General features: G+C 35.8%; 12 protein-coding genes and 3 non-coding genes across 15 annotated transcripts; 6 read left to right on the forward strand and 9 right to left on the reverse strand.

Moving 5' to 3' along the window:
* The first annotated feature begins 30 nt into the window (after window positions 1-30).
* LOC129956846 (uncharacterized) lies at window positions 31-7,391 on the forward strand. Its single transcript, XM_056068802.1, has 5 exons — window positions 31-390; window positions 2,660-2,919; window positions 3,457-3,867; window positions 4,549-4,636; window positions 7,067-7,391. The coding sequence occupies exons 1-5, from the start codon at window positions 84-86 to the stop codon at window positions 7,378-7,380; spliced, it is 1,380 nt and encodes a 459-aa protein (XP_055924777.1). The 5' UTR covers window positions 31-83; the 3' UTR covers window positions 7,381-7,391.
* Window positions 2,609-3,340, reverse strand: LOC129956942 (histone H1-III-like). The gene has a single exon (XM_056068998.1). It carries the CDS (start codon window positions 3,255-3,257, stop codon window positions 2,646-2,648), a length of 612 nt encoding a protein of 203 aa, XP_055924973.1. The 5' UTR covers window positions 3,258-3,340; the 3' UTR covers window positions 2,609-2,645.
* LOC129956946 (histone H2A) lies at window positions 4,481-4,931 on the reverse strand. The gene has a single exon (XM_056069002.1). The coding sequence runs from the start codon at window positions 4,891-4,893 to the stop codon at window positions 4,519-4,521; it is 375 nt and encodes a 124-aa protein (XP_055924977.1). The 5' UTR covers window positions 4,894-4,931; the 3' UTR covers window positions 4,481-4,518.
* Window positions 5,759-5,877, forward strand: LOC129957737 (5S ribosomal RNA). The gene has a single exon (XR_008782844.1). It is a non-coding gene; the product is annotated as a 5S ribosomal RNA (ribosomal RNA).
* On the reverse strand, window positions 6,382-6,933 carry LOC129956950 (histone H2B). Its single transcript, XM_056069007.1, has one exon. The coding sequence runs from the start codon at window positions 6,875-6,877 to the stop codon at window positions 6,503-6,505; it is 375 nt and encodes a 124-aa protein (XP_055924982.1). The 5' UTR covers window positions 6,878-6,933; the 3' UTR covers window positions 6,382-6,502.
* Window positions 7,392-9,594: 2,203 nt separating the features above from the next.
* On the reverse strand, window positions 9,595-10,287 carry LOC129956943 (histone H1-III-like). The gene has a single exon (XM_056068999.1). It carries the CDS (start codon window positions 10,241-10,243, stop codon window positions 9,632-9,634), a length of 612 nt encoding a protein of 203 aa, XP_055924974.1. The 5' UTR covers window positions 10,244-10,287; the 3' UTR covers window positions 9,595-9,631.
* A 2,230-nt stretch (window positions 10,288-12,517) lies between these two features.
* On the forward strand, window positions 12,518-16,474 carry LOC129956847 (histone H3-like). Its single transcript, XM_056068804.1, has 3 exons — window positions 12,518-12,950; window positions 13,632-13,719; window positions 16,150-16,474. The coding sequence occupies exons 1-3, from the start codon at window positions 12,546-12,548 to the stop codon at window positions 16,461-16,463; spliced, it is 807 nt and encodes a 268-aa protein (XP_055924779.1). The 5' UTR covers window positions 12,518-12,545; the 3' UTR covers window positions 16,464-16,474.
* LOC129956947 (histone H2A) lies at window positions 13,564-14,014 on the reverse strand. Its single transcript, XM_056069003.1, has one exon. The coding sequence runs from the start codon at window positions 13,974-13,976 to the stop codon at window positions 13,602-13,604; it is 375 nt and encodes a 124-aa protein (XP_055924978.1). The 5' UTR covers window positions 13,977-14,014; the 3' UTR covers window positions 13,564-13,601.
* On the forward strand, window positions 14,842-14,960 carry LOC129957749 (5S ribosomal RNA). Its single transcript, XR_008782855.1, has one exon. It is a non-coding gene; the product is annotated as a 5S ribosomal RNA (ribosomal RNA).
* LOC129956951 (histone H2B) lies at window positions 15,465-16,016 on the reverse strand. Its single transcript, XM_056069008.1, has one exon. The coding sequence runs from the start codon at window positions 15,958-15,960 to the stop codon at window positions 15,586-15,588; it is 375 nt and encodes a 124-aa protein (XP_055924983.1). The 5' UTR covers window positions 15,961-16,016; the 3' UTR covers window positions 15,465-15,585.
* Window positions 16,475-18,677: 2,203 nt separating the features above from the next.
* LOC129956990 (histone H1-III-like) lies at window positions 18,678-19,409 on the reverse strand. The gene has a single exon (XM_056069088.1). The coding sequence runs from the start codon at window positions 19,324-19,326 to the stop codon at window positions 18,715-18,717; it is 612 nt and encodes a 203-aa protein (XP_055925063.1). The 5' UTR covers window positions 19,327-19,409; the 3' UTR covers window positions 18,678-18,714.
* Window positions 19,410-19,489: 80 nt separating this feature from the next.
* Window positions 19,490-19,978, forward strand: LOC129956992 (histone H3). Its single transcript, XM_056069090.1, has one exon. It carries the CDS (start codon window positions 19,532-19,534, stop codon window positions 19,940-19,942), a length of 411 nt encoding a protein of 136 aa, XP_055925065.1. The 5' UTR covers window positions 19,490-19,531; the 3' UTR covers window positions 19,943-19,978.
* A 571-nt stretch (window positions 19,979-20,549) lies between these two features.
* Window positions 20,550-21,000, reverse strand: LOC129956994 (histone H2A). Its single transcript, XM_056069091.1, has one exon. It carries the CDS (start codon window positions 20,960-20,962, stop codon window positions 20,588-20,590), a length of 375 nt encoding a protein of 124 aa, XP_055925066.1. The 5' UTR covers window positions 20,963-21,000; the 3' UTR covers window positions 20,550-20,587.
* Window positions 21,001-21,827: 827 nt separating this feature from the next.
* LOC129957760 (5S ribosomal RNA) lies at window positions 21,828-21,946 on the forward strand. The gene has a single exon (XR_008782866.1). It is a non-coding gene; the product is annotated as a 5S ribosomal RNA (ribosomal RNA).
* A 665-nt stretch (window positions 21,947-22,611) lies between these two features.
* LOC129956997 (histone H2B-like) lies at window positions 22,612-22,997 on the reverse strand. Its single transcript, XM_056069095.1, has one exon. It carries the CDS (start codon window positions 22,984-22,986, stop codon window positions 22,612-22,614), a length of 375 nt encoding a protein of 124 aa, XP_055925070.1. The 5' UTR covers window positions 22,987-22,997.
* Between the last annotated feature and the right edge of the window lie 794 nt (window positions 22,998-23,791).

Raw genomic sequence — 23,791 nt, forward strand, 5'->3', positions numbered from 1 at the left:
AGGGGCGTGTGTAAATTGCTATAAAAAGGCGATTCTGGAGCTGGGGTCATGGCATTTTTGCATTTGCATTGAATTGAGAAGTCATGTCTGGTCGAGGTAAAGGAGGCAAGGGTCTTGGAAAGGGGGGTGCCAAAAGGCATCGTAAAGTTCTTCGTGATAACATCCAGGGTATTACAAAACCCGCAATCAGGCGTTTAGCTAGACGTGGCGGAGTCAAACGTATTTCTGGTTTGATTTACGAAGAGACTCGAGGTGTGCTCAAAGTTTTCTTGGAAAATGTCATTCGAGATGCTGTCACCTACACCGAGCATGCTAAAAGGAAAACTGTCACTGCTATGGATGTTGTGTATGCCCTAAAGAGGCAAGGACGTACCTTGTACGGTTTCGGAGGTTAAGCAAAAGTTCAGATCCCTTGCACCAAAAAAAAAAAGGCCCTTTTCAGGGCCAACACATGTTGTTAAACACTGTTTTGTTTGTAATGGTATTGAAACATATAATGATTTAATATTCATGTTATTAGAAGCACATAAAGCGGGGGGGGGGCAATTAAAAATAAATTGATAATAAAAAGAAAGAAAAAAAAACTTTTTATAAATTTTTGAGAAAGTGTTGTTCTTGATGATAAGAAATGTCAATTCTGTCCTAATTGCAGATGTATGATTTAACCTTTTAAAATATTTCTTGAACAATGTCCTTCTTTTTAGTAACAGGAGAAAAAAAAAAGAGTGTGTGTGTGTGTGTGTGGGGGGGGGGGGGGGGTAAGAATGGAAATGAGAAAAATTCAGTGTAATAATTTATAGGAAAATTTTCCAGTTTCATTGATTCCTATAATAAATAAACAATAATAATAAAAAGAATAATATTAATGATAAAGATAAATAAATAAAAAAAAAGATGATATGGTTCATAGCATTATGACATAAATGAAAAAATTCAATGAAAACTAAACTTAACATTTAAAGCAAATAAACTGTAACAGCTTTGAAATAACTCAAGAAACCAATTTAAAACATCAGTCCCCAAGATCTAAAATGAGTTTCTAACGAAAATAAATGTATATTGAAAAAAACAAAGCCTCAAATGTAAAAGGAAGTTTGGAGAGTGGGATGCTATCTTTAAATTTCTGTTTCCCAATATTCTACGGTCAGCAACTATTTTTTAAAAAATAAAAACTGAATAAATCTTTGAAATAGAAGGATGTATATGCAGAATTTGCTACATTTTAAGCAAATATGGTCAAAAATGAACTCTGTCACTTTCTTAAATAACAACCGTTTGCATGATATATTTGATATAAAAATATACATTAGTGCTAGAATTTATATCCCTCTGTCCCCCCCCCCCCCCAAATAAATAAATAAATAATTTTCATGAAAGCAGGGATTCATAATTAATAAATTTATTTATATATATATATATATATATATATATATATATATATATATATATATATATATATATATATATATATATATATATATATATATATATATTTGAATTTTATAAAAATTATTACTAATAAAACAATTAAGCAAATTAATTATTTACTAACTCTAGGATGCTACATGAAACATTAATCCTCTTAAATGCCTTCCTGCTATTTTTATACAATAAGAAGAAACAGAAACTAAATCTCAACATATGAGAATTGTGCATTGCACATGCGTCGAATCAGTTGTCAAACATTTATTTCTATGGTAAACAGTACCACGTGCTAATACCATTAATAAACATGCAAATCAGGGTTAGAGGTAAACTCCAATCAGTGTGATTGATTTGAAATGTCCTAAGGTGAAGACACCCATGCCATCTCTCTCGATAAGAAGATTTCATTACATTACTAACAGCAAGACTATTATATATATATATATATATATATATATATATATATATATATATATATATATATATATATATATAATAATAATAATAATAATAATAATTGATTTTCAATAATTATGTTGCACCTATTTATTGTTTTTAAATGTTATCATATAATTTATTTAATTATATTTTTTTGCTAAATATTAAGAATGTTCATTTATTGCATTTCATTGTTTTTTTAATATGTATTGAATTTTTGTTTTATTTGTGCTTCTTACTCATACACAAATAAGAATTACTTGTTTGCATATGTGTCACTTGATTGTTACAACTATTGCATGAATAATAACCTGTTTCAATTGTAAAACAAAATACTCAATTGAACAATATGACACAATTATTGTATAAACATTATTTCATTAAAAGCATTTTTTTTTTTTTTTTTCCAATTAATATTTTCATTTACATACACAGTGTGAAATAGAATATAAACACATGCCTCTCATTCCCATTACACACTATTCACTTTACATGATTATGAAGTGTTTGCACCTTAAACATGTATTATTAAAATATTCAGTTGTTAAATGTGTTTAAAACATATACTATTGTTTATAAATTGTGTGTGCTATGGTTTTTCTTGGCTTTTAATTAAATTTAAAAAAAAAAAAAAATGGCTTGATAAAATTTCAATAGTCAATTACTGTGGGAATTATTTATTAAATTAATTTACTTTTGGCTTGGCACATCTATTTTATGGCCCTAAGAAGGGCCGTTTTTTTTTTTTTTTTAAAGAAAAATATTTTTTTCGTTTAGTCCATTTACTTCTTTGAAGCTTTTTTTGGAGCTGCTTTTTTGGGTGATTTTAATTTCTTGGGCTTGGGAGCTTTTGGCTTTGTAGCCTTTGCCTTCTTAGGAGATTTGGGTTTGGCTACTTTTTTAGCCCCAGCAGTGGCTTTCTTAGCAGCAGCAGGCTTCTTCTTTTTCTCTGCTTTTTCCTTCGGCTTGGCCGTTTTCTTAGCAGGGGCTTTTGCTTTCTTTGGAGAAGCAGCTCCTTCCTTTTTAGGCTTTTTCACGATTTTCTTTGGCTCCTTGGTTTTCTGACCGGATGCACTCAGCTTGAATGAACCGTTAGCTCCCTTTCCTTTGGTTTGAACCAGAGTTCCAGCAGCGACAGCGCTTTTCAAATATTTTTTGATGAAAGGAGTCAAACGGTCGATGTCGACTTTGTACTGACTGCTGATGTGCTTTTTGATAGCTTGCAGTGAAGAGCCACCTCGCTCTTTCAGAGTGGTGATGGATTTCACAACCATTTCGGAAACCTTGGGATGAGTTGGAGGATTAGGTTTCGATTTGGTTGCGCCACTTTTTGCCTTTTTCTTAGGCGTGGCAGTGGCTGGAGTTGCAGGGGCAGCGGCTGTTTCCTCGGACATCTTGACAGTCGAGAGTCTGAAACGTAATATAAAAATATTCTTAATAACGAAACCGCCAAGAATCCGCCCGCCCGCCTTTTCGCTTTTACGATTGGTCGATTTCGACTCGCTCACCCACCTTCCCCTTCTGTTTCGGAGCGTATTTAAACGAAGTCATCTTTGCGCGCCCCATTTTCTGTTCAAAGTCGTTTGAGAATAGTCAGTCATGGCACGTACCAAGCAGACCGCTCGTAAGAGTACTGGAGGTAAAGCCCCCAGGAAACAACTGGCTACTAAGGCCGCTCGTAAGAGCGCCCCAGCCACTGGAGGTGTTAAGAAGCCCCATCGTTACAGGCCCGGAACTGTTGCTTTGAGAGAAATCCGTCGTTATCAAAAATCCACTGAGCTCTTGATCCGAAAATTGCCATTCCAGCGTTTGGTTAGAGAAATCGCTCAGGACTTCAAAACTGATCTCCGATTCCAGAGTTCTGCTGTTATGGCTCTCCAGGAAGCTAGCGAAGCTTATTTAGTAGGCTTGTTCGAAGATACTAACTTGTGCGCTATCCACGCCAAGAGAGTAACTATCATGCCTAAGGACATTCAGCTCGCTAGACGAATTAGGGGTGAACGTGCCTAAGCCAAAAAAAAAGTTGTTTAAAAAAAAAAAAAAAACGGCCCTTCTCAGGGCCAAGAAACACCATAGCACACACAACCATGTACTAATTAATATGTTAATAATTATGTATTTATTTATAATATTAATTTCTCATGAAATACTCACCTTTTCTTATGTAAATCTCTTCTTACACAAGCATATTTGAATGTTCATGTTTCAAAAAGCAAATAACTTTCCATTTCATCAATTTCTACATCTCCCTCTCCTCTTGTTTACTAATAGCGAAATGCATTCCAGTTTCGAATTCTTAGCATGATCGCTAGATGGCACCACATTCCGGGACCCTTTCAGTTTCTCTTTAGTGTAAACAGAAACACGTTTCGTTTCATTACTACCCAGCCCAATTCTTGTAACACTAAACTGTGCATGTCATAGAAACCCTTCCATACAATGCATTCTTATGGAAATTCATTCAGTTTATAAATTAAAAAGTAATGCTAATAAATTTAAAAAAAAATAGATGCATAACTTTTTTTAAAAATTCAATATATTGCCCTTTTTTTTTATTTTTACAAGTGTTCAGTAGCTAATTCTTAATAATTTGTTGGCCCTTAAAAGGGCCTTTTTTTTTTTTTTTTTTTTTTTTTAAACTTGTAAAGTCTTAATTTAGGCTTTCTTTTCGGTTTTCTTGGGGAGCAAGACAGCTTGAATGTTAGGCAATACACCACCCTGAGCAATAGTTACTCCGGAAAGGAGTTTGTTCAACTCCTCGTCGTTTCGGATGGCGAGTTGGAGATGTCTAGGGATGATCCTAGTTTTCTTGTTATCTCTGGCGGCATTACCAGCCAACTCCAACACTTCAGCAGCTAAGTATTCTAACACGGCAGCCAGGTACACGGGTGCTCCAGCTCCAACACGTTCGGCATAATTGCCTTTTCGGAGAAGTCGATGGATACGACCGACAGGGAATTGAAGCCCTGCTCGGCTAGAACGAGTCTTGCTCTTTCCCTTAACTTTACCGCCTTTGCCACGACCAGACATGATTACAGTTCAGGAGAGAATGCGAAATGTACCTGGCGCTTTTTTCGCCCTCTTTTATATAGTACTACCGCGAAACCGGGTTTCAGCCAATCGGAGAGCAAGGAAATTGCGCAAAAATGCACGCAAAGCGCTCATCTTCGGGATTCAAGAGAGCCGTTTCTTTCCTATTGTCACGTGTTTTAATTATAGGCAAACAAATCAAATAAACATACAGCCGATGTAAACATGATAAGTAAACAGTGACCTTTAATAAAGTGTCATCTGTCTTCGGATTGGAATTTTTTAAGCATTTCAAATTCCTAGGTGAAAATGGCTCATCGCGTGATAATTTCAATTGAGAGGAGAGTTAGTTATTATTATAAGAACTTTTTTTTTTTTTTTTTTTTTTTTTTTTTTAATAGGGGTTTTTTTTCTTATATTTTGTGGGGTGTGATCTGTGTCTCGTGTTCGTTTCTTGCAGGAGTGCGTAATGAAAAGAAAGAAAGAAAAAACTTGATAAGAGTATTGTAACATGAATGTGAATGCACGGTCTCTTTTTGGCTGTCGGTGTCAATTCGCTTGCAGCTTGCGGGCAATTGAAATTGTCGCCGTGGGTGGTGTCATCCGATCCCCATTGTCCCCCCTGGCCATCGTGTGTGGTCAGTGATGGTCGTTTTTTTACGACCCTCATTAAAGGGTCATTAGGGCGGTCATTTTACGACCCTCATTAAAGGGTCATTAGGGTTGTCATTAGCGACATCCATCTGCGCTAATGACACTCGTCATTAGCAAGACCCCCCACGAAAATGTTCATTATCGCACCTGTAGAGTATTAGTATCGTATATATAAGATCGGACATGAAATGTATTTTCTCACCAGATGAATGTCAACGGCCATACCATGCTGAAAGCACCGGTTCTCGTCTGATCACCGCAGTTAAGCAGCATCGGGCGCGGTCAGTACTTGGGAGGGTGACCACCTGGGAACACCGCGTGCTGTTGGCATCTTTTTAATTTTATTTCAAAAATTAAGATTTGATCCTTTTGCATGTAATGTTATTATTATTATTATTATTATTATTTTTTTATTAATTTATTTGATGTGTTTTATTAATTTTCCCTACAAAATACGTTTTTATTGCACGAAGTGTTTATTTATTTATTTTGTACCTGTGATTCTAAATTGTAATGAAGTATCATCAATAGTGACTGAATGTTATTACAAATTATTTTTCACTAAAAATCGTTTTCTTATTTCCTTTCCAGAATTAGAAAGAATGTGAAGAATTTAAAAACAAAACAAAAAAAGGAAATAAAATGAATTGAAAGTTAACAGATGCATGTAAGTGTTAAAAATCTAATTACCCATTTATTTATTTTATTTTTTAACCATTCTCTACACATGTTTGAAACAAATTTAAACTATTATGCTTAATTGCCATGAAACACCTTATTTTACACAAAGAAAATTGTGAAACATTGTTTGATTATGTATACACAAACTTCAAAATATATTTTTTTAATATTATTGTGATAAATATTCTTTCTTTGCAAACAAAACAGTGTTTGACAACATGTGATGGCCCTTAAAAGGGCCTTTTTTTTTTTTGGTTCGAGGGATTTGAACTTTTTACTTGGAGCTAGTGTACTTGGTGACAGCTTTGGTTCCTTCGGAAACAGCGTGCTTGGCCAATTCGCCAGGCAACAAAAGCCTCACAGCTGTTTGAATTTCCCGACTGGTAATTGTGCTCCTTTTGTTGTAGTGAGCTAATCGGGAAGATTCGGCTGCGATACGTTCGAAAATGTCATTCACGAAAGAGTTCATGATTGACATGGCTTTGCTGGAAATACCGGTATCAGGATGGACCTGTTTCAAGACTTTGTAGATGTAAATAGCGAAAGATTCCTTCCTACGCTTCTTGCGTTTTTTCTTATCACCGGCACGAACAGCCTTTTGGGCCTTTCCGGCCTTTTTCACAGCTTTACCAGAGGCTTGAGGAGGCATCTTCGATTCGAAATGAGAATAGAAAATACTCGCGACCACTTTTACATTTCATTTTATACCCACTGCTGCGAAACCGAAAGCAGCCAATCGCGTTTCGCTCTTCGAAGCAGGGGCGTGTGTAAATTGCTATAAAAAGGCGATTCTGGAGCTGGGGTCATGGCATTTTTGCATTTGCATTGAATTGAGAAGTCATGTCTGGTCGAGGTAAAGGAGGCAAGGGTCTTGGAAAGGGGGGTGCCAAAAGGCATCGTAAAGTTCTTCGTGATAACATCCAGGGTATTACAAAACCCGCAATCAGGCGTTTAGCTAGACGTGGCGGAGTCAAACGTATTTCTGGTTTGATTTACGAAGAGACTCGAGGTGTGCTCAAAGTTTTCTTGGAAAATGTCATTCGAGATGCTGTCACCTACACCGAGCATGCTAAAAGGAAAACTGTCACTGCTATGGATGTTGTGTATGCCCTAAAGAGGCAAGGACGTACCTTGTACGGTTTCGGAGGTTAAGCAAAAGTTCAGATCCCTTGCACCAAAAAAAAAAAGGCCCTTTTCAGGGCCAACACATGTTGTTAAACACTGTTTTGTTTGTAATGGTATTGAAACATATAATGATTTAATATTCATGTTATTAGAAGCACATAAAGCGGGGGGGGGGCAATTAAAAATAAATTGATAATAAAAAGAAAGAAAAAAAAACTTTTTATAAATTTTTGAGAAAGTGTTGTTCTTGATGATAAGAAATGTCAATTCTGTCCTAATTGCAGATGTATGATTTAACCTTTTAAAATATTTCTTGAACAATGTCCTTCTTTTTAGTAACAGGAGAAAAAAAAAAGAGTGTGTGTGTGTGTGTGTGGGGGGGGGGGGGGGGTAAGAATGGAAATGAGAAAAATTCAGTGTAATAATTTATAGGAAAATTTTCCAGTTTCATTGATTCCTATAATAAATAAACAATAATAATAAAAAGAATAATATTAATGATAAAGATAAATAAATAAAAAAAAAGATGATATGGTTCATAGCATTATGACATAAATGAAAAAATTCAATGAAAACTAAACTTAACATTTAAAGCAAATAAACTGTAACAGCTTTGAAATAACTCAAGAAACCAATTTAAAACATCAGTCCCCAAGATCTAAAATGAGTTTCTAACGAAAATAAATGTATATTGAAAAAAACAAAGCCTCAAATGTAAAAGGAAGTTTGGAGAGTGGGATGCTATCTTTAAATTTCTGTTTCCCAATATTCTACGGTCAGCAACTATTTTTTAAAAAATAAAAACTGAATAAATCTTTGAAATAGAAGGATGTATATGCAGAATTTGCTACATTTTAAGCAAATATGGTCAAAAATGAACTCTGTCACTTTCTTAAATAACAACCGTTTGCATGATATATTTGATATAAAAATATACATTAGTGCTAGAATTTATATCCCTCTGTCCCCCCCCCCCCCCAAATAAATAAATAAATAATTTTCATGAAAGCAGGGATTCATAATTAATAAATTTATTTATATATATATATATATATATATATATATATATATATATATATATATATATATATATATATATATATATATATATATATATATATATATTTGAATTTTATAAAAATTATTACTAATAAAACAATTAAGCAAATTAATTATTTACTAACTCTAGGATGCTACATGAAACATTAATCCTCTTAAATGCCTTCCTGCTAGCTATTTTTATACAATAAGAAGAAACAGAAACTAAATCTCAACATATGAGAATTGTGCATTGCACATGCGTCGAATCAGTTGTCAAACATTTATTTCTATGGTAAACAGTACCACGTGCTAATACCATTAATAAACATGCAAATCAGGGTTAGAGGTAAACTCCAATCAGTGTGATTGATTTGAAATGTCCTAAGGTGAAGACACCCATGCCATCTCTCTCGATAAGAAGATTTCATTACATTACTAACAGCAAGACTATATATATATATATATATATATATATATATATATATATATATATATATATATATATATATATAATAATAATAATAATAATAATAATTGATTTTCAATAATTATGTTGCACCTATTTATTGTTTTTAAATGTTATCATATAATTTATTTAATTATATTTTTTTGCTAAATATTAAGAATGTTCATTTATTGCATTTCATTGTTTTTTTAATATGTATTGAATTTTTGTTTTATTTGTGCTTCTTACTCATACACAAATAAGAATTACTTGTTTGCATATGTGTCACTTGATTGTTACAACTATTGCATGAATAATAACCTGTTTCAATTGTAAAACAAAATACTCAATTGAACAATATGACACAATTATTGTATAAACATTATTTCATTAAAAGCATTTTTTTTTTTTTTTTTCCAATTAATATTTTCATTTACATACACAGTGTGAAATAGAATATAAACACATGCCTCTCATTCCCATTACACACTATTCACTTTACATGATTATGAAGTGTTTGCACCTTAAACATGTATTATTAAAATATTCAGTTGTTAAATGTGTTTAAAACATATACTATTGTTTATAAATTGTGTGTGCTATGGTTTTTCTTGGCTTTTAATTAAATTTAAAAAAAAAAAAAAATGGCTTGATAAAATTTCAATAGTCAATTACTGTGGGAATTATTTATTAAATTAATTTACTTTTGGCTTGGCACATCTATTTTATGGCCCTAAGAAGGGCCGTTTTTTTTTTTTTTTTAAAGAAAAATATTTTTTTCGTTTAGTCCATTTACTTCTTTGAAGCTTTTTTTGGAGCTGCTTTTTTGGGTGATTTTAATTTCTTGGGCTTGGGAGCTTTTGGCTTTGTAGCCTTTGCCTTCTTAGGAGATTTGGGTTTGGCTACTTTTTTAGCCCCAGCAGTGGCTTTCTTAGCAGCAGCAGGCTTCTTCTTTTTCTCTGCTTTTTCCTTCGGCTTGGCCGTTTTCTTAGCAGGGGCTTTTGCTTTCTTTGGAGAAGCAGCTCCTTCCTTTTTAGGCTTTTTCACGATTTTCTTTGGCTCCTTGGTTTTCTGACCGGATGCACTCAGCTTGAATGAACCGTTAGCTCCCTTTCCTTTGGTTTGAACCAGAGTTCCAGCAGCGACAGCGCTTTTCAAATATTTTTTGATGAAAGGAGTCAAACGGTCGATGTCGACTTTGTACTGACTGCTGATGTGCTTTTTGATAGCTTGCAGTGAAGAGCCACCTCGCTCTTTCAGAGTGGTGATGGATTTCACAACCATTTCGGAAACCTTGGGATGAGTTGGAGGATTAGGTTTCGATTTGGTTGCGCCACTTTTTGCCTTTTTCTTAGGCGTGGCAGTGGCTGGAGTTGCAGGGGCAGCGGCTGTTTCCTCGGACATCTTGACAGTCGAGAGTCTGAAACGTAATATAAAAATATTCTTAATAACGAAACCGCCAAGAATCCGCCCGCCCGCCTTTTCGCTTTTACGATTGGTCGATTTCGACTCGCTCACCCACCTTCCCCTTCTGTTTCGGAGCGTATTTAAACGAAGTCATCTTTGCGCGCCCCATTCACATTCAGTCTCCAGCTATGGAAGGAGACGGACGCTCTGAGGACTCTAGTAGTTGCAAGAGTGTTCTTAGTGATAAGTCTTACTACAGTGGAAAAGCCAGTTGCGCTTCAGATTTCATTATAAGCATTCAAAACCACTGCCGACAACTAAAGAGTTGGAAAAGAGAAATAAACGCAGCTGATTGTAAAGCTTACAACGTCAAAAGACAGCTAATTGGAGAGTGTAGTCTCTCTGAAAAGGCGGAACTATCGAAACGTCTAGATGACCTTAACAGAACAATTGATTACAACAAAGGAAAACTTAACTCTGCAAAACCATGCATCAATAAAGGATGCCGTACACATGACGGAAATAAGAACTTATGCTCCTACATCTCCACATCCCAAGAAAGAATGTTAAGATTAAATTACACTGCGTCGACTTTCATAGACACGCTGCAACAGATGAAAGAAAACAAACTTGAACATACAGCCCAGTACCTTGAGGACTACTCCAAATTAAAAGAAATTCAAGTGGATATCAGGAATATCGCTAGCGAGCTGGATGATATAACCCCCTGCCCATTGGAAAACTGCGAAAGGCATACACCTGATAACGTAAAGCAGCCACCTCAATCTATGGATATTGATAACACACTGGAGGAAAATAACAAGAAAAATACCAATACTGAAGAAAACTACCAAATGGTTAGCCCGAGAAAAGCCGCCAAAATAAGGAAAGTCGAGGACAAGCATGAAGTTATGGATACATCGAATAGATTTGAAGCACTAAATGAATTGCAGGAAAACCAAGAAAAAATAATGAACAGACCAGCCACCATTAATTTAAAACTTACAAGTAACTACAACGTGATTCTACAAGAAATCCACAGAAAGTTCCCCCAAACAGAAAACAAATTGATAAGAAACATGATAGCAATCAGCCCAGCAACGGAAAATGAAAGAGCACAAATCATTGAACTGCTAACTGAAAGGAAAGAAGAATTTGTTCTATCAGAAAGCCAAGACGAAAGACCTATCAAAGTTATCCTGAAAGGCCTCCCAGTTAATGCAGAAAAAGACGAAATCACAATAGCACTAGAAGAAAGAAACTACAAGGTAAACAGAATTACCCAGCTTAAAAACCACAAGTTACAATCCCTTTACCCAATTTTCCTCCTGGAAATTAAGAAAACTGAAAACGCCCAAAACATATTCAATGAAAAATTCCTACTACATCTCAAAATTAAATTTGAAAGCTACAGAAGAAAAACTACTGCAACCATGTGTTATAACTGTGCTGGTTTTTTCCATGCAGCAAGAAACTGCAGAATGACCCCGAAATGTATCAGATGTGGTGGTACCCATGCAACCAGGGACTGTAGCATCACTGAAAAAATTAAAGATCCAGTCTGTGTAAACTGCGGAGAAACTGGCCATACAGCTGCCTGGAAAGGATGCTCTAAATTCCCCAAACTTATAACCTCCAACGGGAAAACTACATACGCTGAAATAACAAAGAAAAATCAACCAAGACAAGACCCAAAGCCCATCTCAACACCCAGGAAACAGAACATGGTGCCCACTTCAATGGCTAATGAAGAAATAACATCATTCCAAGAAACCCTGCAAATCATTAGAGAACTCAAAGAAATACTTCAGGAATTCCCCAAATTAATGGAGGCAGTGAAACTCGCAAGAAAAACAAATGACAAAGAAGAGAAAAAGCTTATCATCCTTAACGCGCTGATCGGCTAAGTCCCCTCAGAATTTCAAGACATCCCACTACAATAACCCAGCTTTCTGATTGGTTCCCCAGGTACAATGGATTATCCGGCTCCGGCCCCACTTCAAGACCAAAAGTGCTCCTACTTCACCCTCTCCTACTCCCTTGACCGTCTGCTTTGCTATTGGCTGAGACATCTCACCCTCTCTCCCTCACCTGCCATGCGACTTTTCATCTGTAGATATTGCTGCATTTCACCTTCTACCATCACTGGAGACGTTACAGTCTATGGAAATTTATGTCAAGCTAGGCCATCTCTATTTGCTATGTTGGAGGTAGCCCACATCGGGCGGGTACTCCACTAATCTTTGCTATTTCCAGCGCGCCCCATTTTCTGTTCAAAGTCGTTTGAGAATAGTCAGTCATGGCACGTACCAAGCAGACCGCTCGTAAGAGTACTGGAGGTAAAGCCCCCAGGAAACAACTGGCTACTAAGGCCGCTCGTAAGAGCGCCCCAGCCACTGGAGGTGTTAAGAAGCCCCATCGTTACAGGCCCGGAACTGTTGCTTTGAGAGAAATCCGTCGTTATCAAAAATCCACTGAGCTCTTGATCCGAAAATTGCCATTCCAGCGTTTGGTTAGAGAAATCGCTCAGGACTTCAAAACTGATCTCCGATTCCAGAGTTCTGCTGTTATGGCTCTCCAGGAAGCTAGCGAAGCTTATTTAGTAGGCTTGTTCGAAGATACTAACTTGTGCGCTATCCACGCCAAGAGAGTAACTATCATGCCTAAGGACATTCAGCTCGCTAGACGAATTAGGGGTGAACGTGCCTAAGCCAAAAAAAAAGTTGTTTAAAAAAAAAAAAAAAACGGCCCTTCTCAGGGCCAAGAAACACCATAGCACACACAACCATGTACTAATTAATATGTTAATAATTATGTATTTATTTATAATATTAATTTCTCATGAAATACTCACCTTTTCTTATGTAAATCTCTTCTTACACAAGCATATTTGAATGTTCATGTTTCAAAAAGCAAATAACTTTCCATTTCATCAATTTCTACATCTCCCTCTCCTCTTGTTTACTAATAGCGAAATGCATTCCAGTTTCGAATTCTTAGCATGATCGCTAGATGGCACCACATTCCGGGACCCTTTCAGTTTCTCTTTAGTGTAAACAGAAACACGTTTCGTTTCATTACTACCCAGCCCAATTCTTGTAACACTAAACTGTGCATGTCATAGAAACCCTTCCATACAATGCATTCTTATGGAAATTCATTCAGTTTATAAATTAAAAAGTAATGCTAATAAATTTAAAAAAAAATAGATGCATAACTTTTTTTAAAAATTCAATATATTGCCCTTTTTTTTTATTTTTACAAGTGTTCAGTAGCTAATTCTTAATAATTTGTTGGCCCTTAAAAGGGCCTTTTTTTTTTTTTTTTTTTTTTTTTAAACTTGTAAAGTCTTAATTTAGGCTTTCTTTTCGGTTTTCTTGGGGAGCAAGACAGCTTGAATGTTAGGCAATACACCACCCTGAGCAATAGTTACTCCGGAAAGGAGTTTGTTCAACTCCTCGTCGTTTCGGATGGCGAGTTGGAGATGTCTAGGGATGATCCTAGTTTTCTTGTTATCTCTGGCGGCATTACCAGCCAACTCCAACACTTCAGCAGCTAAGTATTCTAACACGGCAGCCAGGTACACGGGTGCTCCAGCTCCAACACGTTCGGCATAATTGCCTTTTCGGAGAAGTCGATGGATACGACCGACAGGGAATTGAAGCCCTGCTCGGCTAGAACGAGTCTTGCTCTTTCCCTTAACTTTACCGCCTTTGCCACGACCAGACATGATTACAGTTCAGGAGAGAATGCGAAATGTACCTGGCGCTTTTTTCGCCCTCTTTTATATAGTACTACCGCGAAACCGGGTTTCAGCCAATCGGAGAGCAAGGAAATTGCGCAAAAATGCACGCAAAGCGCTCATCTTCGGGATTCAAGAGAGCCGTTTCTTTCCTATTGTCACGTGTTTTAATTATAGGCAAACAAATCAAATAAACATACAGCCGATGTAAACATGATAAGTAAACAGTGACCTTTAATAAAGTGTCATCTGTCTTCGGATTGGAATTTTTTAAGCATTTCAAATTCCTAGGTGAAAATGGCTCATCGCGTGATAATTTCAATTGAGAGGAGAGTTAGTTATTATTATAAGAACTTTTTTTTTTTTTTTTTTTTTTTTTTTTTTAATAGGGGTTTTTTTTCTTATATTTTGTGGGGTGTGATCTGTGTCTCGTGTTCGTTTCTTGCAGGAGTGCGTAATGAAAAGAAAGAAAGAAAAAACTTGATAAGAGTATTGTAACATGAATGTGAATGCACGGTCTCTTTTTGGCTGTCGGTGTCAATTCGCTTGCAGCTTGCGGGCAATTGAAATTGTCGCCGTGGGTGGTGTCATCCGATCCCCATTGTCCCCCCTGGCCATCGTGTGTGGTCAGTGATGGTCGTTTTTTTACGACCCTCATTAAAGGGTCATTAGGGCGGTCATTTTACGACCCTCATTAAAGGGTCATTAGGGTTGTCATTAGCGACATCCATCTGCGCTAATGACACTCGTCATTAGCAAGACCCCCCACGAAAATGTTCATTATCGCACCTGTAGAGTATTAGTATCGTATATATAAGATCGGACATGAAATGTATTTTCTCACCAGATGAATGTCAACGGCCATACCATGCTGAAAGCACCGGTTCTCGTCTGATCACCGCAGTTAAGCAGCATCGGGCGCGGTCAGTACTTGGGAGGGTGACCACCTGGGAACACCGCGTGCTGTTGGCATCTTTTTAATTTTATTTCAAAAATTAAGATTTGATCCTTTTGCATGTAATGTTATTATTATTATTATTATTATTATTTTTTTATTAATTTATTTGATGTGTTTTATTAATTTTCCCTACAAAATACGTTTTTATTGCACGAAGTGTTTATTTATTTATTTTGTACCTGTGATTCTAAATTGTAATGAAGTATCATCAATAGTGACTGAATGTTATTACAAATTATTTTTCACTAAAAATCGTTTTCTTATTTCCTTTCCAGAATTAGAAAGAATGTGAAGAATTTAAAAACAAAACAAAAAAAGGAAATAAAATGAATTGAAAGTTAACAGATGCATGTAAGTGTTAAAAATCTAATTACCCATTTATTTATTTTATTTTTTAACCATTCTCTACACATGTTTGAAACAAATTTAAACTATTATGCTTAATTGCCATGAAACACCTTATTTTACACAAAGAAAATTGTGAAACATTGTTTGATTATGTATACACAAACTTCAAAATATATTTTTTTAATATTATTGTGATAAATATTCTTTCTTTGCAAACAAAACAGTGTTTGACAACATGTGATGGCCCTTAAAAGGGCCTTTTTTTTTTTTGGTTCGAGGGATTTGAACTTTTTACTTGGAGCTAGTGTACTTGGTGACAGCTTTGGTTCCTTCGGAAACAGCGTGCTTGGCCAATTCGCCAGGCAACAAAAGCCTCACAGCTGTTTGAATTTCCCGACTGGTAATTGTGCTCCTTTTGTTGTAGTGAGCTAATCGGGAAGATTCGGCTGCGATACGTTCGAAAATGTCATTCACGAAAGAGTTCATGATTGACATGGCTTTGCTGGAAATACCGGTATCAGGATGGACCTGTTTCAAGACTTTGTAGATGTAAATAGCGAAAGATTCCTTCCTACGCTTCTTGCGTTTTTTCTTATCACCGGCACGAACAGCCTTTTGGGCCTTTCCGGCCTTTTTCACAGCTTTACCAGAGGCTTGAGGAGGCATCTTCGATTCGAAATGAGAATAGAAAATACTCGCGACCACTTTTACATTTCATTTTATACCCACTGCTGCGAAACCGAAAGCAGCCAATCGCGTTTCGCTCTTCGAAGCAGGGGCGTGTGTAAATTGCTATAAAAAGGCGATTCTGGAGCTGGGGTCATGGCATTTTTGCATTTGCATTGAATTGAGAAGTCATGTCTGGTCGAGGTAAAGGAGGCAAGGGTCTTGGAAAGGGGGGTGCCAAAAGGCATCGTAAAGTTCTTCGTGATAACATCCAGGGTATTACAAAACCCGCAATCAGGCGTTTAGCTAGACGTGGCGGAGTCAAACGTATTTCTGGTTTGATTTACGAAGAGACTCGAGGTGTGCTCAAAGTTTTCTTGGAAAATGTCATTCGAGATGCTGTCACCTACACCGAGCATGCTAAAAGGAAAACTGTCACTGCTATGGATGTTGTGTATGCCCTAAAGAGGCAAGGACGTACCTTGTACGGTTTCGGAGGTTAAGCAAAAGTTCAGATCCCTTGCACCAAAAAAAAAAAGGCCCTTTTCAGGGCCAACACATGTTGTTAAACACTGTTTTGTTTGTAATGGTATTGAAACATATAATGATTTAATATTCATGTTATTAGAAGCACATAAAGCGGGGGGGGGGCAATTAAAAATAAATTGATAATAAAAAGAAAGAAAAAAAAACTTTTTATAAATTTTTGAGAAAGTGTTGTTCTTGATGATAAGAAATGTCAATTCTGTCCTAATTGCAGATGTATGATTTAACCTTTTAAAATATTTCTTGAACAATGTCCTTCTTTTTAGTAACAGGAGAAAAAAAAAAGAGTGTGTGTGTGTGTGTGTGGGGGGGGGGGGGGGGTAAGAATGGAAATGAGAAAAATTCAGTGTAATAATTTATAGGAAAATTTTCCAGTTTCATTGATTCCTATAATAAATAAACAATAATAATAAAAAGAATAATATTAATGATAAAGATAAATAAATAAAAAAAAAGATGATATGGTTCATAGCATTATGACATAAATGAAAAAATTCAATGAAAACTAAACTTAACATTTAAAGCAAATAAACTGTAACAGCTTTGAAATAACTCAAGAAACCAATTTAAAACATCAGTCCCCAAGATCTAAAATGAGTTTCTAACGAAAATAAATGTATATTGAAAAAAACAAAGCCTCAAATGTAAAAGGAAGTTTGGAGAGTGGGATGCTATCTTTAAATTTCTGTTTCCCAATATTCTACGGTCAGCAACTATTTTTTAAAAAATAAAAACTGAATAAATCTTTGAAATAGAAGGATGTATATGCAGAATTTGCTACATTTTAAGCAAATATGGTCAAAAATGAACTCTGTCACTTTCTTAAATAACAACCGTTTGCATGATATATTTGATATAAAAATATACATTAGTGCTAGAATTTATATCCCTCTGTCCCCCCCCCCCCCCAAATAAATAAATAAATAATTTTCATGAAAGCAGGGATTCATAATTAATAAATTTATTTATATATATATATATATATATATATATATATATATATATATATATATATATATATATATATATATATATATATATATATATATATATATTTGAATTTTATAAAAATTATTACTAATAAAACAATTAAGCAAATTAATTATTTACTAACTCTAGGATGCTACATGAAACATTAATCCTCTTAAATGCCTTCCTGCTATTTTTATACAATAAGAAGAAACAGAAACTAAATCTCAACATATGAGAATTGTGCATTGCACATGCGTCGAATCAGTTGTCAAACATTTATTTCTATGGTAAACAGTACCACGTGCTAATACCATTAATAAACATGCAAATCAGGGTTAGAGGTAAACTCCAATCAGTGTGATTGATTTGAAATGTCCTAAGGTGAAGACACCCATGCCATCTCTCTCGATAAGAAGATTTCATTACATTACTAACAGCAAGACTATATATATATATATATATATATATATATATATATATATATATATATATATATATATATATATATATAATAATAATAATAATAATAATAATTGATTTTCAATAATTATGTTGCACCTATTTATTGTTTTTAAATGTTATCATATAATTTATTTAATTATATTTTTTTGCTAAATATTAAGAATGTTCATTTATTGCATTTCATTGTTTTTTTAATATGTATTGAATTTTTGTTTTATTTGTGCTTCTTACTCATACACAAATAAGAATTACTTGTTTGCATATGTGTCACTTGATTGTTACAACTATTGCATGAATAATAACCTGTTTCAATTGTAAAACAAAATACTCAATTGAACAATATGACACAATTATTGTATAAACATTATTTCATTAAAAGCATTTTTTTTTTTTTTTTTCCAATTAATATTTTCATTTACATACACAGTGTGAAATAGAATATAAACACATGCCTCTCATTCCCATTACACACTATTCACTTTACATGATTATGAAGTGTTTGCACCTTAAACATGTATTATTAAAATATTCAGTTGTTAAATGTGTTTAAAACATATACTATTGTTTATAAATTGTGTGTGCTATGGTTTTTCTTGGCTTTTAATTAAATTTAAAAAAAAAAAAAAATGGCTTGATAAAATTTCAATAGTCAATTACTGTGGGAATTATTTATTAAATTAATTTACTTTTGGCTTGGCACATCTATTTTATGGCCCTAAGAAGGGCCGTTTTTTTTTTTTTTTTAAAGAAAAATATTTTTTTCGTTTAGTCCATTTACTTCTTTGAAGCTTTTTTTGGAGCTGCTTTTTTGGGTGATTTTAATTTCTTGGGCTTGGGAGCTTTTGGCTTTGTAGCCTTTGCCTTCTTAGGAGATTTGGGTTTGGCTACTTTTTTAGCCCCAGCAGTGGCTTTCTTAGCAGCAGCAGGCTTCTTCTTTTTCTCTGCTTTTTCCTTCGGCTTGGCCGTTTTCTTAGCAGGGGCTTTTGCTTTCTTTGGAGAAGCAGCTCCTTCCTTTTTAGGCTTTTTCACGATTTTCTTTGGCTCCTTGGTTTTCTGACCGGATGCACTCAGCTTGAATGAACCGTTAGCTCCCTTTCCTTTGGTTTGAACCAGAGTTCCAGCAGCGACAGCGCTTTTCAAATATTTTTTGATGAAAGGAGTCAAACGGTCGATGTCGACTTTGTACTGACTGCTGATGTGCTTTTTGATAGCTTGCAGTGAAGAGCCACCTCGCTCTTTCAGAGTGGTGATGGATTTCACAACCATTTCGGAAACCTTGGGATGAGTTGGAGGATTAGGTTTCGATTTGGTTGCGCCACTTTTTGCCTTTTTCTTAGGCGTGGCAGTGGCTGGAGTTGCAGGGGCAGCGGCTGTTTCCTCGGACATCTTGACAGTCGAGAGTCTGAAACGTAATATAAAAATATTCTTAATAACGAAACCGCCAAGAATCCGCCCGCCCGCCTTTTCGCTTTTACGATTGGTCGATTTCGACTCGCTCACCCACCTTCCCCTTCTGTTTCGGAGCGTATTTAAACGAAGTCATCTTTGCGCGCCCCATTTTCTGTTCAAAGTCGTTTGAGAATAGTCAGTCATGGCACGTACCAAGCAGACCGCTCGTAAGAGTACTGGAGGTAAAGCCCCCAGGAAACAACTGGCTACTAAGGCCGCTCGTAAGAGCGCCCCAGCCACTGGAGGTGTTAAGAAGCCCCATCGTTACAGGCCCGGAACTGTTGCTTTGAGAGAAATCCGTCGTTATCAAAAATCCACTGAGCTCTTGATCCGAAAATTGCCATTCCAGCGTTTGGTTAGAGAAATCGCTCAGGACTTCAAAACTGATCTCCGATTCCAGAGTTCTGCTGTTATGGCTCTCCAGGAAGCTAGCGAAGCTTATTTAGTAGGCTTGTTCGAAGATACTAACTTGTGCGCTATCCACGCCAAGAGAGTAACTATCATGCCTAAGGACATTCAGCTCGCTAGACGAATTAGGGGTGAACGTGCCTAAGCCAAAAAAAAAGTTGTTTAAAAAAAAAAAAAAAACGGCCCTTCTCAGGGCCAAGAAACACCATAGCACACACAACCATGTACTAATTAATATGTTAATAATTATGTATTTATTTATAATATTAATTTCTCATGAAATACTCACCTTTTCTTATGTAAATCTCTTCTTACACAAGCATATTTGAATGTTCATGTTTCAAAAAGCAAATAACTTTCCATTTCATCAATTTCTACATCTCCCTCTCCTCTTGTTTACTAATAGCGAAATGCATTCCAGTTTCGAATTCTTAGCATGATCGCTAGATGGCACCACATTCCGGGACCCTTTCAGTTTCTCTTTAGTGTAAACAGAAACACGTTTCGTTTCATTACTACCCAGCCCAATTCTTGTAACACTAAACTGTGCATGTCATAGAAACCCTTCCATACAATGCATTCTTATGGAAATTCATTCAGTTTATAAATTAAAAAGTAATGCTAATAAATTTAAAAAAAAATAGATGCATAACTTTTTTTAAAAATTCAATATATTGCCCTTTTTTTTTATTTTTACAAGTGTTCAGTAGCTAATTCTTAATAATTTGTTGGCCCTTAAAAGGGCCTTTTTTTTTTTTTTTTTTTTTTTTTAAACTTGTAAAGTCTTAATTTAGGCTTTCTTTTCGGTTTTCTTGGGGAGCAAGACAGCTTGAATGTTAGGCAATACACCACCCTGAGCAATAGTTACTCCGGAAAGGAGTTTGTTCAACTCCTCGTCGTTTCGGATGGCGAGTTGGAGATGTCTAGGGATGATCCTAGTTTTCTTGTTATCTCTGGCGGCATTACCAGCCAACTCCAACACTTCAGCAGCTAAGTATTCTAACACGGCAGCCAGGTACACGGGTGCTCCAGCTCCAACACGTTCGGCATAATTGCCTTTTCGGAGAAGTCGATGGATACGACCGACAGGGAATTGAAGCCCTGCTCGGCTAGAACGAGTCTTGCTCTTTCCCTTAACTTTACCGCCTTTGCCACGACCAGACATGATTACAGTTCAGGAGAGAATGCGAAATGTACCTGGCGCTTTTTTCGCCCTCTTTTATATAGTACTACCGCGAAACCGGGTTTCAGCCAATCGGAGAGCAAGGAAATTGCGCAAAAATGCACGCAAAGCGCTCATCTTCGGGATTCAAGAGAGCCGTTTCTTTCCTATTGTCACGTGTTTTAATTATAGGCAAACAAATCAAATAAACATACAGCCGATGTAAACATGATAAGTAAACAGTGACCTTTAATAAAGTGTCATCTGTCTTCGGATTGGAATTTTTTAAGCATTTCAAATTCCTAGGTGAAAATGGCTCATCGCGTGATAATTTCAATTGAGAGGAGAGTTAGTTATTATTATAAGAACTTTTTTTTTTTTTTTTTTTTTTTTTTTTTTAATAGGGGTTTTTTTTCTTATATTTTGTGGGGTGTGATCTGTGTCTCGTGTTCGTTTCTTGCAGGAGTGCGTAATGAAAAGAAAGAAAGAAAAAACTTGATAAGAGTATTGTAACATGAATGTGAATGCACGGTCTCTTTTTGGCTGTCGGTGTCAATTCGCTTGCAGCTTGCGGGCAATTGAAATTGTCGCCGTGGGTGGTGTCATCCGATCCCCATTGTCCCCCCTGGCCATCGTGTGTGGTCAGTGATGGTCGTTTTTTTACGACCCTCATTAAAGGGTCATTAGGGCGGTCATTTTACGACCCTCATTAAAGGGTCATTAGGGTTGTCATTAGCGACATCCATCTGCGCTAATGACACTCGTCATTAGCAAGACCCCCCACGAAAATGTTCATTATCGCACCTGTAGAGTATTAGTATCGTATATATAAGATCGGACATGAAATGTATTTTCTCACCAGATGAATGTCAACGGCCATACCATGCTGAAAGCACCGGTTCTCGTCTGATCACCGCAGTTAAGCAGCATCGGGCGCGGTCAGTACTTGGGAGGGTGACCACCTGGGAACACCGCGTGCTGTTGGCATCTTTTTAATTTTATTTCAAAAATTAAGATTTGATCCTTTTGCATGTAATGTTATTATTATTATTATTATTATTATTTTTTTATTAATTTATTTGATGTGTTTTATTAATTTTCCCTACAAAATACGTTTTTATTGCACGAAGTGTTTATTTATTTATTTTGTACCTGTGATTCTAAATTGTAATGAAGTATCATCAATAGTGACTGAATGTTATTACAAATTATTTTTCACTAAAAATCGTTTTCTTATTTCCTTTCCAGAATTAGAAAGAATGTGAAGAATTTAAAAACAAAACAAAAAAAGGAAATAAAATGAATTGAAAGTTAACAGATGCATGTAAGTGTTAAAAATCTAATTACCCATTTATTTATTTTATTTTTTAACCATTCTCTACACATGTTTGAAACAAATTTAAACTATTATGCTTAATTGCCATGAAACACCTTATTTTACACAAAGAAAATTGTGAAACATTGTTTGATTATGTATACACAAACTTCAAAATATATTTTTTTAATATTATTGTGATAAATATTCTTTCTTTGCAAACAAAACAGTGTTTGACAACATGTGATGGCCCTTAAAAGGGCCTTTTTTTTTTTTTTTTTTTTTTTTTTTTTTTTTTTTTTTTTTTTTTTTTTTTGGTTCGAGGGATTTGAACTTTTTAATTGGAGCTAGTGTACTTGGTGACAGCTTTGGTTCCTTCGGAAACAGCGTGCTTGGCCAATTCGCCAGGCAACAAAAGCCTCACAGCTGTTTGAATTTCCCGACTGGTAATTGTGCTCCTTTTGTTGTAGTGAGCTAATCGGGAAGATTCGGCTGCGATACGTTCGAAAATGTCATTCACGAAAGAGTTCATGATTGACATGGCTTTGCTGGAAATACCGGTATCAGGATGGACCTGTTTCAAGACTTTGTAGATGTAAATAGCGAAAGATTCCTTCCTACGCTTCTTGCGTTTTTTCTTATCACCGGCACGAACAGCCTTTTGGGCCTTTCCGGCCTTTTTCACAGCTTTACCAGAGGCTTGAGGAGGCATCTTCGATTCGAAATGAGAATAGAAAATACTCGCGACCACTTTTACATTTCATTTTATACCCACTGCTGCGAAACCGAAAGCAGCCAATCGCGTTTCGCTCTTCGAAGCAGGGGCGTGTGTAAATTGCTATAAAAAGGCGATTCTGGAGCTGGGGTCATGGCATTTTTGCATCATTCGAGTCTTGGGATCTGAAGAGTGAGGACGTGTTTTTTCTCCCCTCCGAAACCACCCACGCAGCTCAAACCTGACAACTACCGAGCCGACGATAGCAGCCGGGCCCGACTCGTCCTTTTCAGGATCAGTATTGGAAGGGCCAACGATGGATGTCGACGACAACACGGACACGGAAATGGAAATTCCCACTGATATCAATGAACTGGTCATGATGGATAAAGCCCTGCAGATGCAAATAGCAGCCACCATAGCAAGGATGGAGGACCTTAAGAGGCAAGAGGACCTAGCCGATATATCCCCTGGAATGGAGAAGTTATACAAGAAGTACCAGCAACTAATGGGTGAGTGGCAAACTTTTATATTGAGCGTTCCCCCAATTGTTTATGATAATGAGGGTTATAAAAGCCTAGTAGAGGAATATGATAACCAAATTAAAAATTTAAACTACTATGAGGATAAGGAATTAAACTACGACTCTAGCGATGAGGAAGTAAACAACCTAATCCAGGAAACCTTCAATCAAATTAAAATTAATGACACCTCTAACCAAATGCTAATTAATGAAGATAGCAATGGTAAAACAGTACCAAATAAAATAAATGAAAAAACTAGTCTTAAAACAAAAAAAACT

Source organism: Argiope bruennichi, chromosome 11, assembly GCF_947563725.1.
Source record: "Argiope bruennichi chromosome 11, qqArgBrue1.1, whole genome shotgun sequence".
In the NCBI taxonomy this organism is placed as follows: Eukaryota; Metazoa; Arthropoda; class Arachnida; order Araneae; family Araneidae; genus Argiope; species Argiope bruennichi.

Bases quoted from the DNA above. Each gene is read 5' to 3' on its own strand.
- LOC129956846 (XM_056068802.1), top strand. From the start codon at position 84: ATGTCTGGTCGAGGTAAAGGAGGCAAGGGTCTTGGAAAGGGGGGTGCC. The intron at 391-2,659 runs GTTAAGCAAAAG...ACTTCTTTGAAG, and splicing joins TACCTTGTACGGTTTCGGAG to CTTTTTTTGGAGCTGCTTTT. The intron at 4,637-7,066 runs GCGAGTTGGAGA...TGAATTGAGAAG, and splicing joins ACTCCTCGTCGTTTCGGATG to TCATGTCTGGTCGAGGTAAA.
- LOC129956942 (XM_056068998.1), bottom strand. From the start codon at position 3,257: ATGTCCGAGGAAACAGCCGCTGCCCCTGCAACTCCAGCCACTGCCACG.
- LOC129956946 (XM_056069002.1), bottom strand. From the start codon at position 4,893: ATGTCTGGTCGTGGCAAAGGCGGTAAAGTTAAGGGAAAGAGCAAGACT.
- LOC129956950 (XM_056069007.1), bottom strand. From the start codon at position 6,877: ATGCCTCCTCAAGCCTCTGGTAAAGCTGTGAAAAAGGCCGGAAAGGCC.
- LOC129956943 (XM_056068999.1), bottom strand. From the start codon at position 10,243: ATGTCCGAGGAAACAGCCGCTGCCCCTGCAACTCCAGCCACTGCCACG.
- LOC129956847 (XM_056068804.1), top strand. From the start codon at position 12,546: ATGGCACGTACCAAGCAGACCGCTCGTAAGAGTACTGGAGGTAAAGCC. The intron at 12,951-13,631 runs GCCTAAGCCAAA...TTTCTTGGGGAG, and splicing joins GACGAATTAGGGGTGAACGT to CAAGACAGCTTGAATGTTAG. The intron at 13,720-16,149 runs GCGAGTTGGAGA...TGAATTGAGAAG, and splicing joins ACTCCTCGTCGTTTCGGATG to TCATGTCTGGTCGAGGTAAA.
- LOC129956947 (XM_056069003.1), bottom strand. From the start codon at position 13,976: ATGTCTGGTCGTGGCAAAGGCGGTAAAGTTAAGGGAAAGAGCAAGACT.
- LOC129956951 (XM_056069008.1), bottom strand. From the start codon at position 15,960: ATGCCTCCTCAAGCCTCTGGTAAAGCTGTGAAAAAGGCCGGAAAGGCC.
- LOC129956990 (XM_056069088.1), bottom strand. From the start codon at position 19,326: ATGTCCGAGGAAACAGCCGCTGCCCCTGCAACTCCAGCCACTGCCACG.
- LOC129956992 (XM_056069090.1), top strand. From the start codon at position 19,532: ATGGCACGTACCAAGCAGACCGCTCGTAAGAGTACTGGAGGTAAAGCC.
- LOC129956994 (XM_056069091.1), bottom strand. From the start codon at position 20,962: ATGTCTGGTCGTGGCAAAGGCGGTAAAGTTAAGGGAAAGAGCAAGACT.
- LOC129956997 (XM_056069095.1), bottom strand. From the start codon at position 22,986: ATGCCTCCTCAAGCCTCTGGTAAAGCTGTGAAAAAGGCCGGAAAGGCC.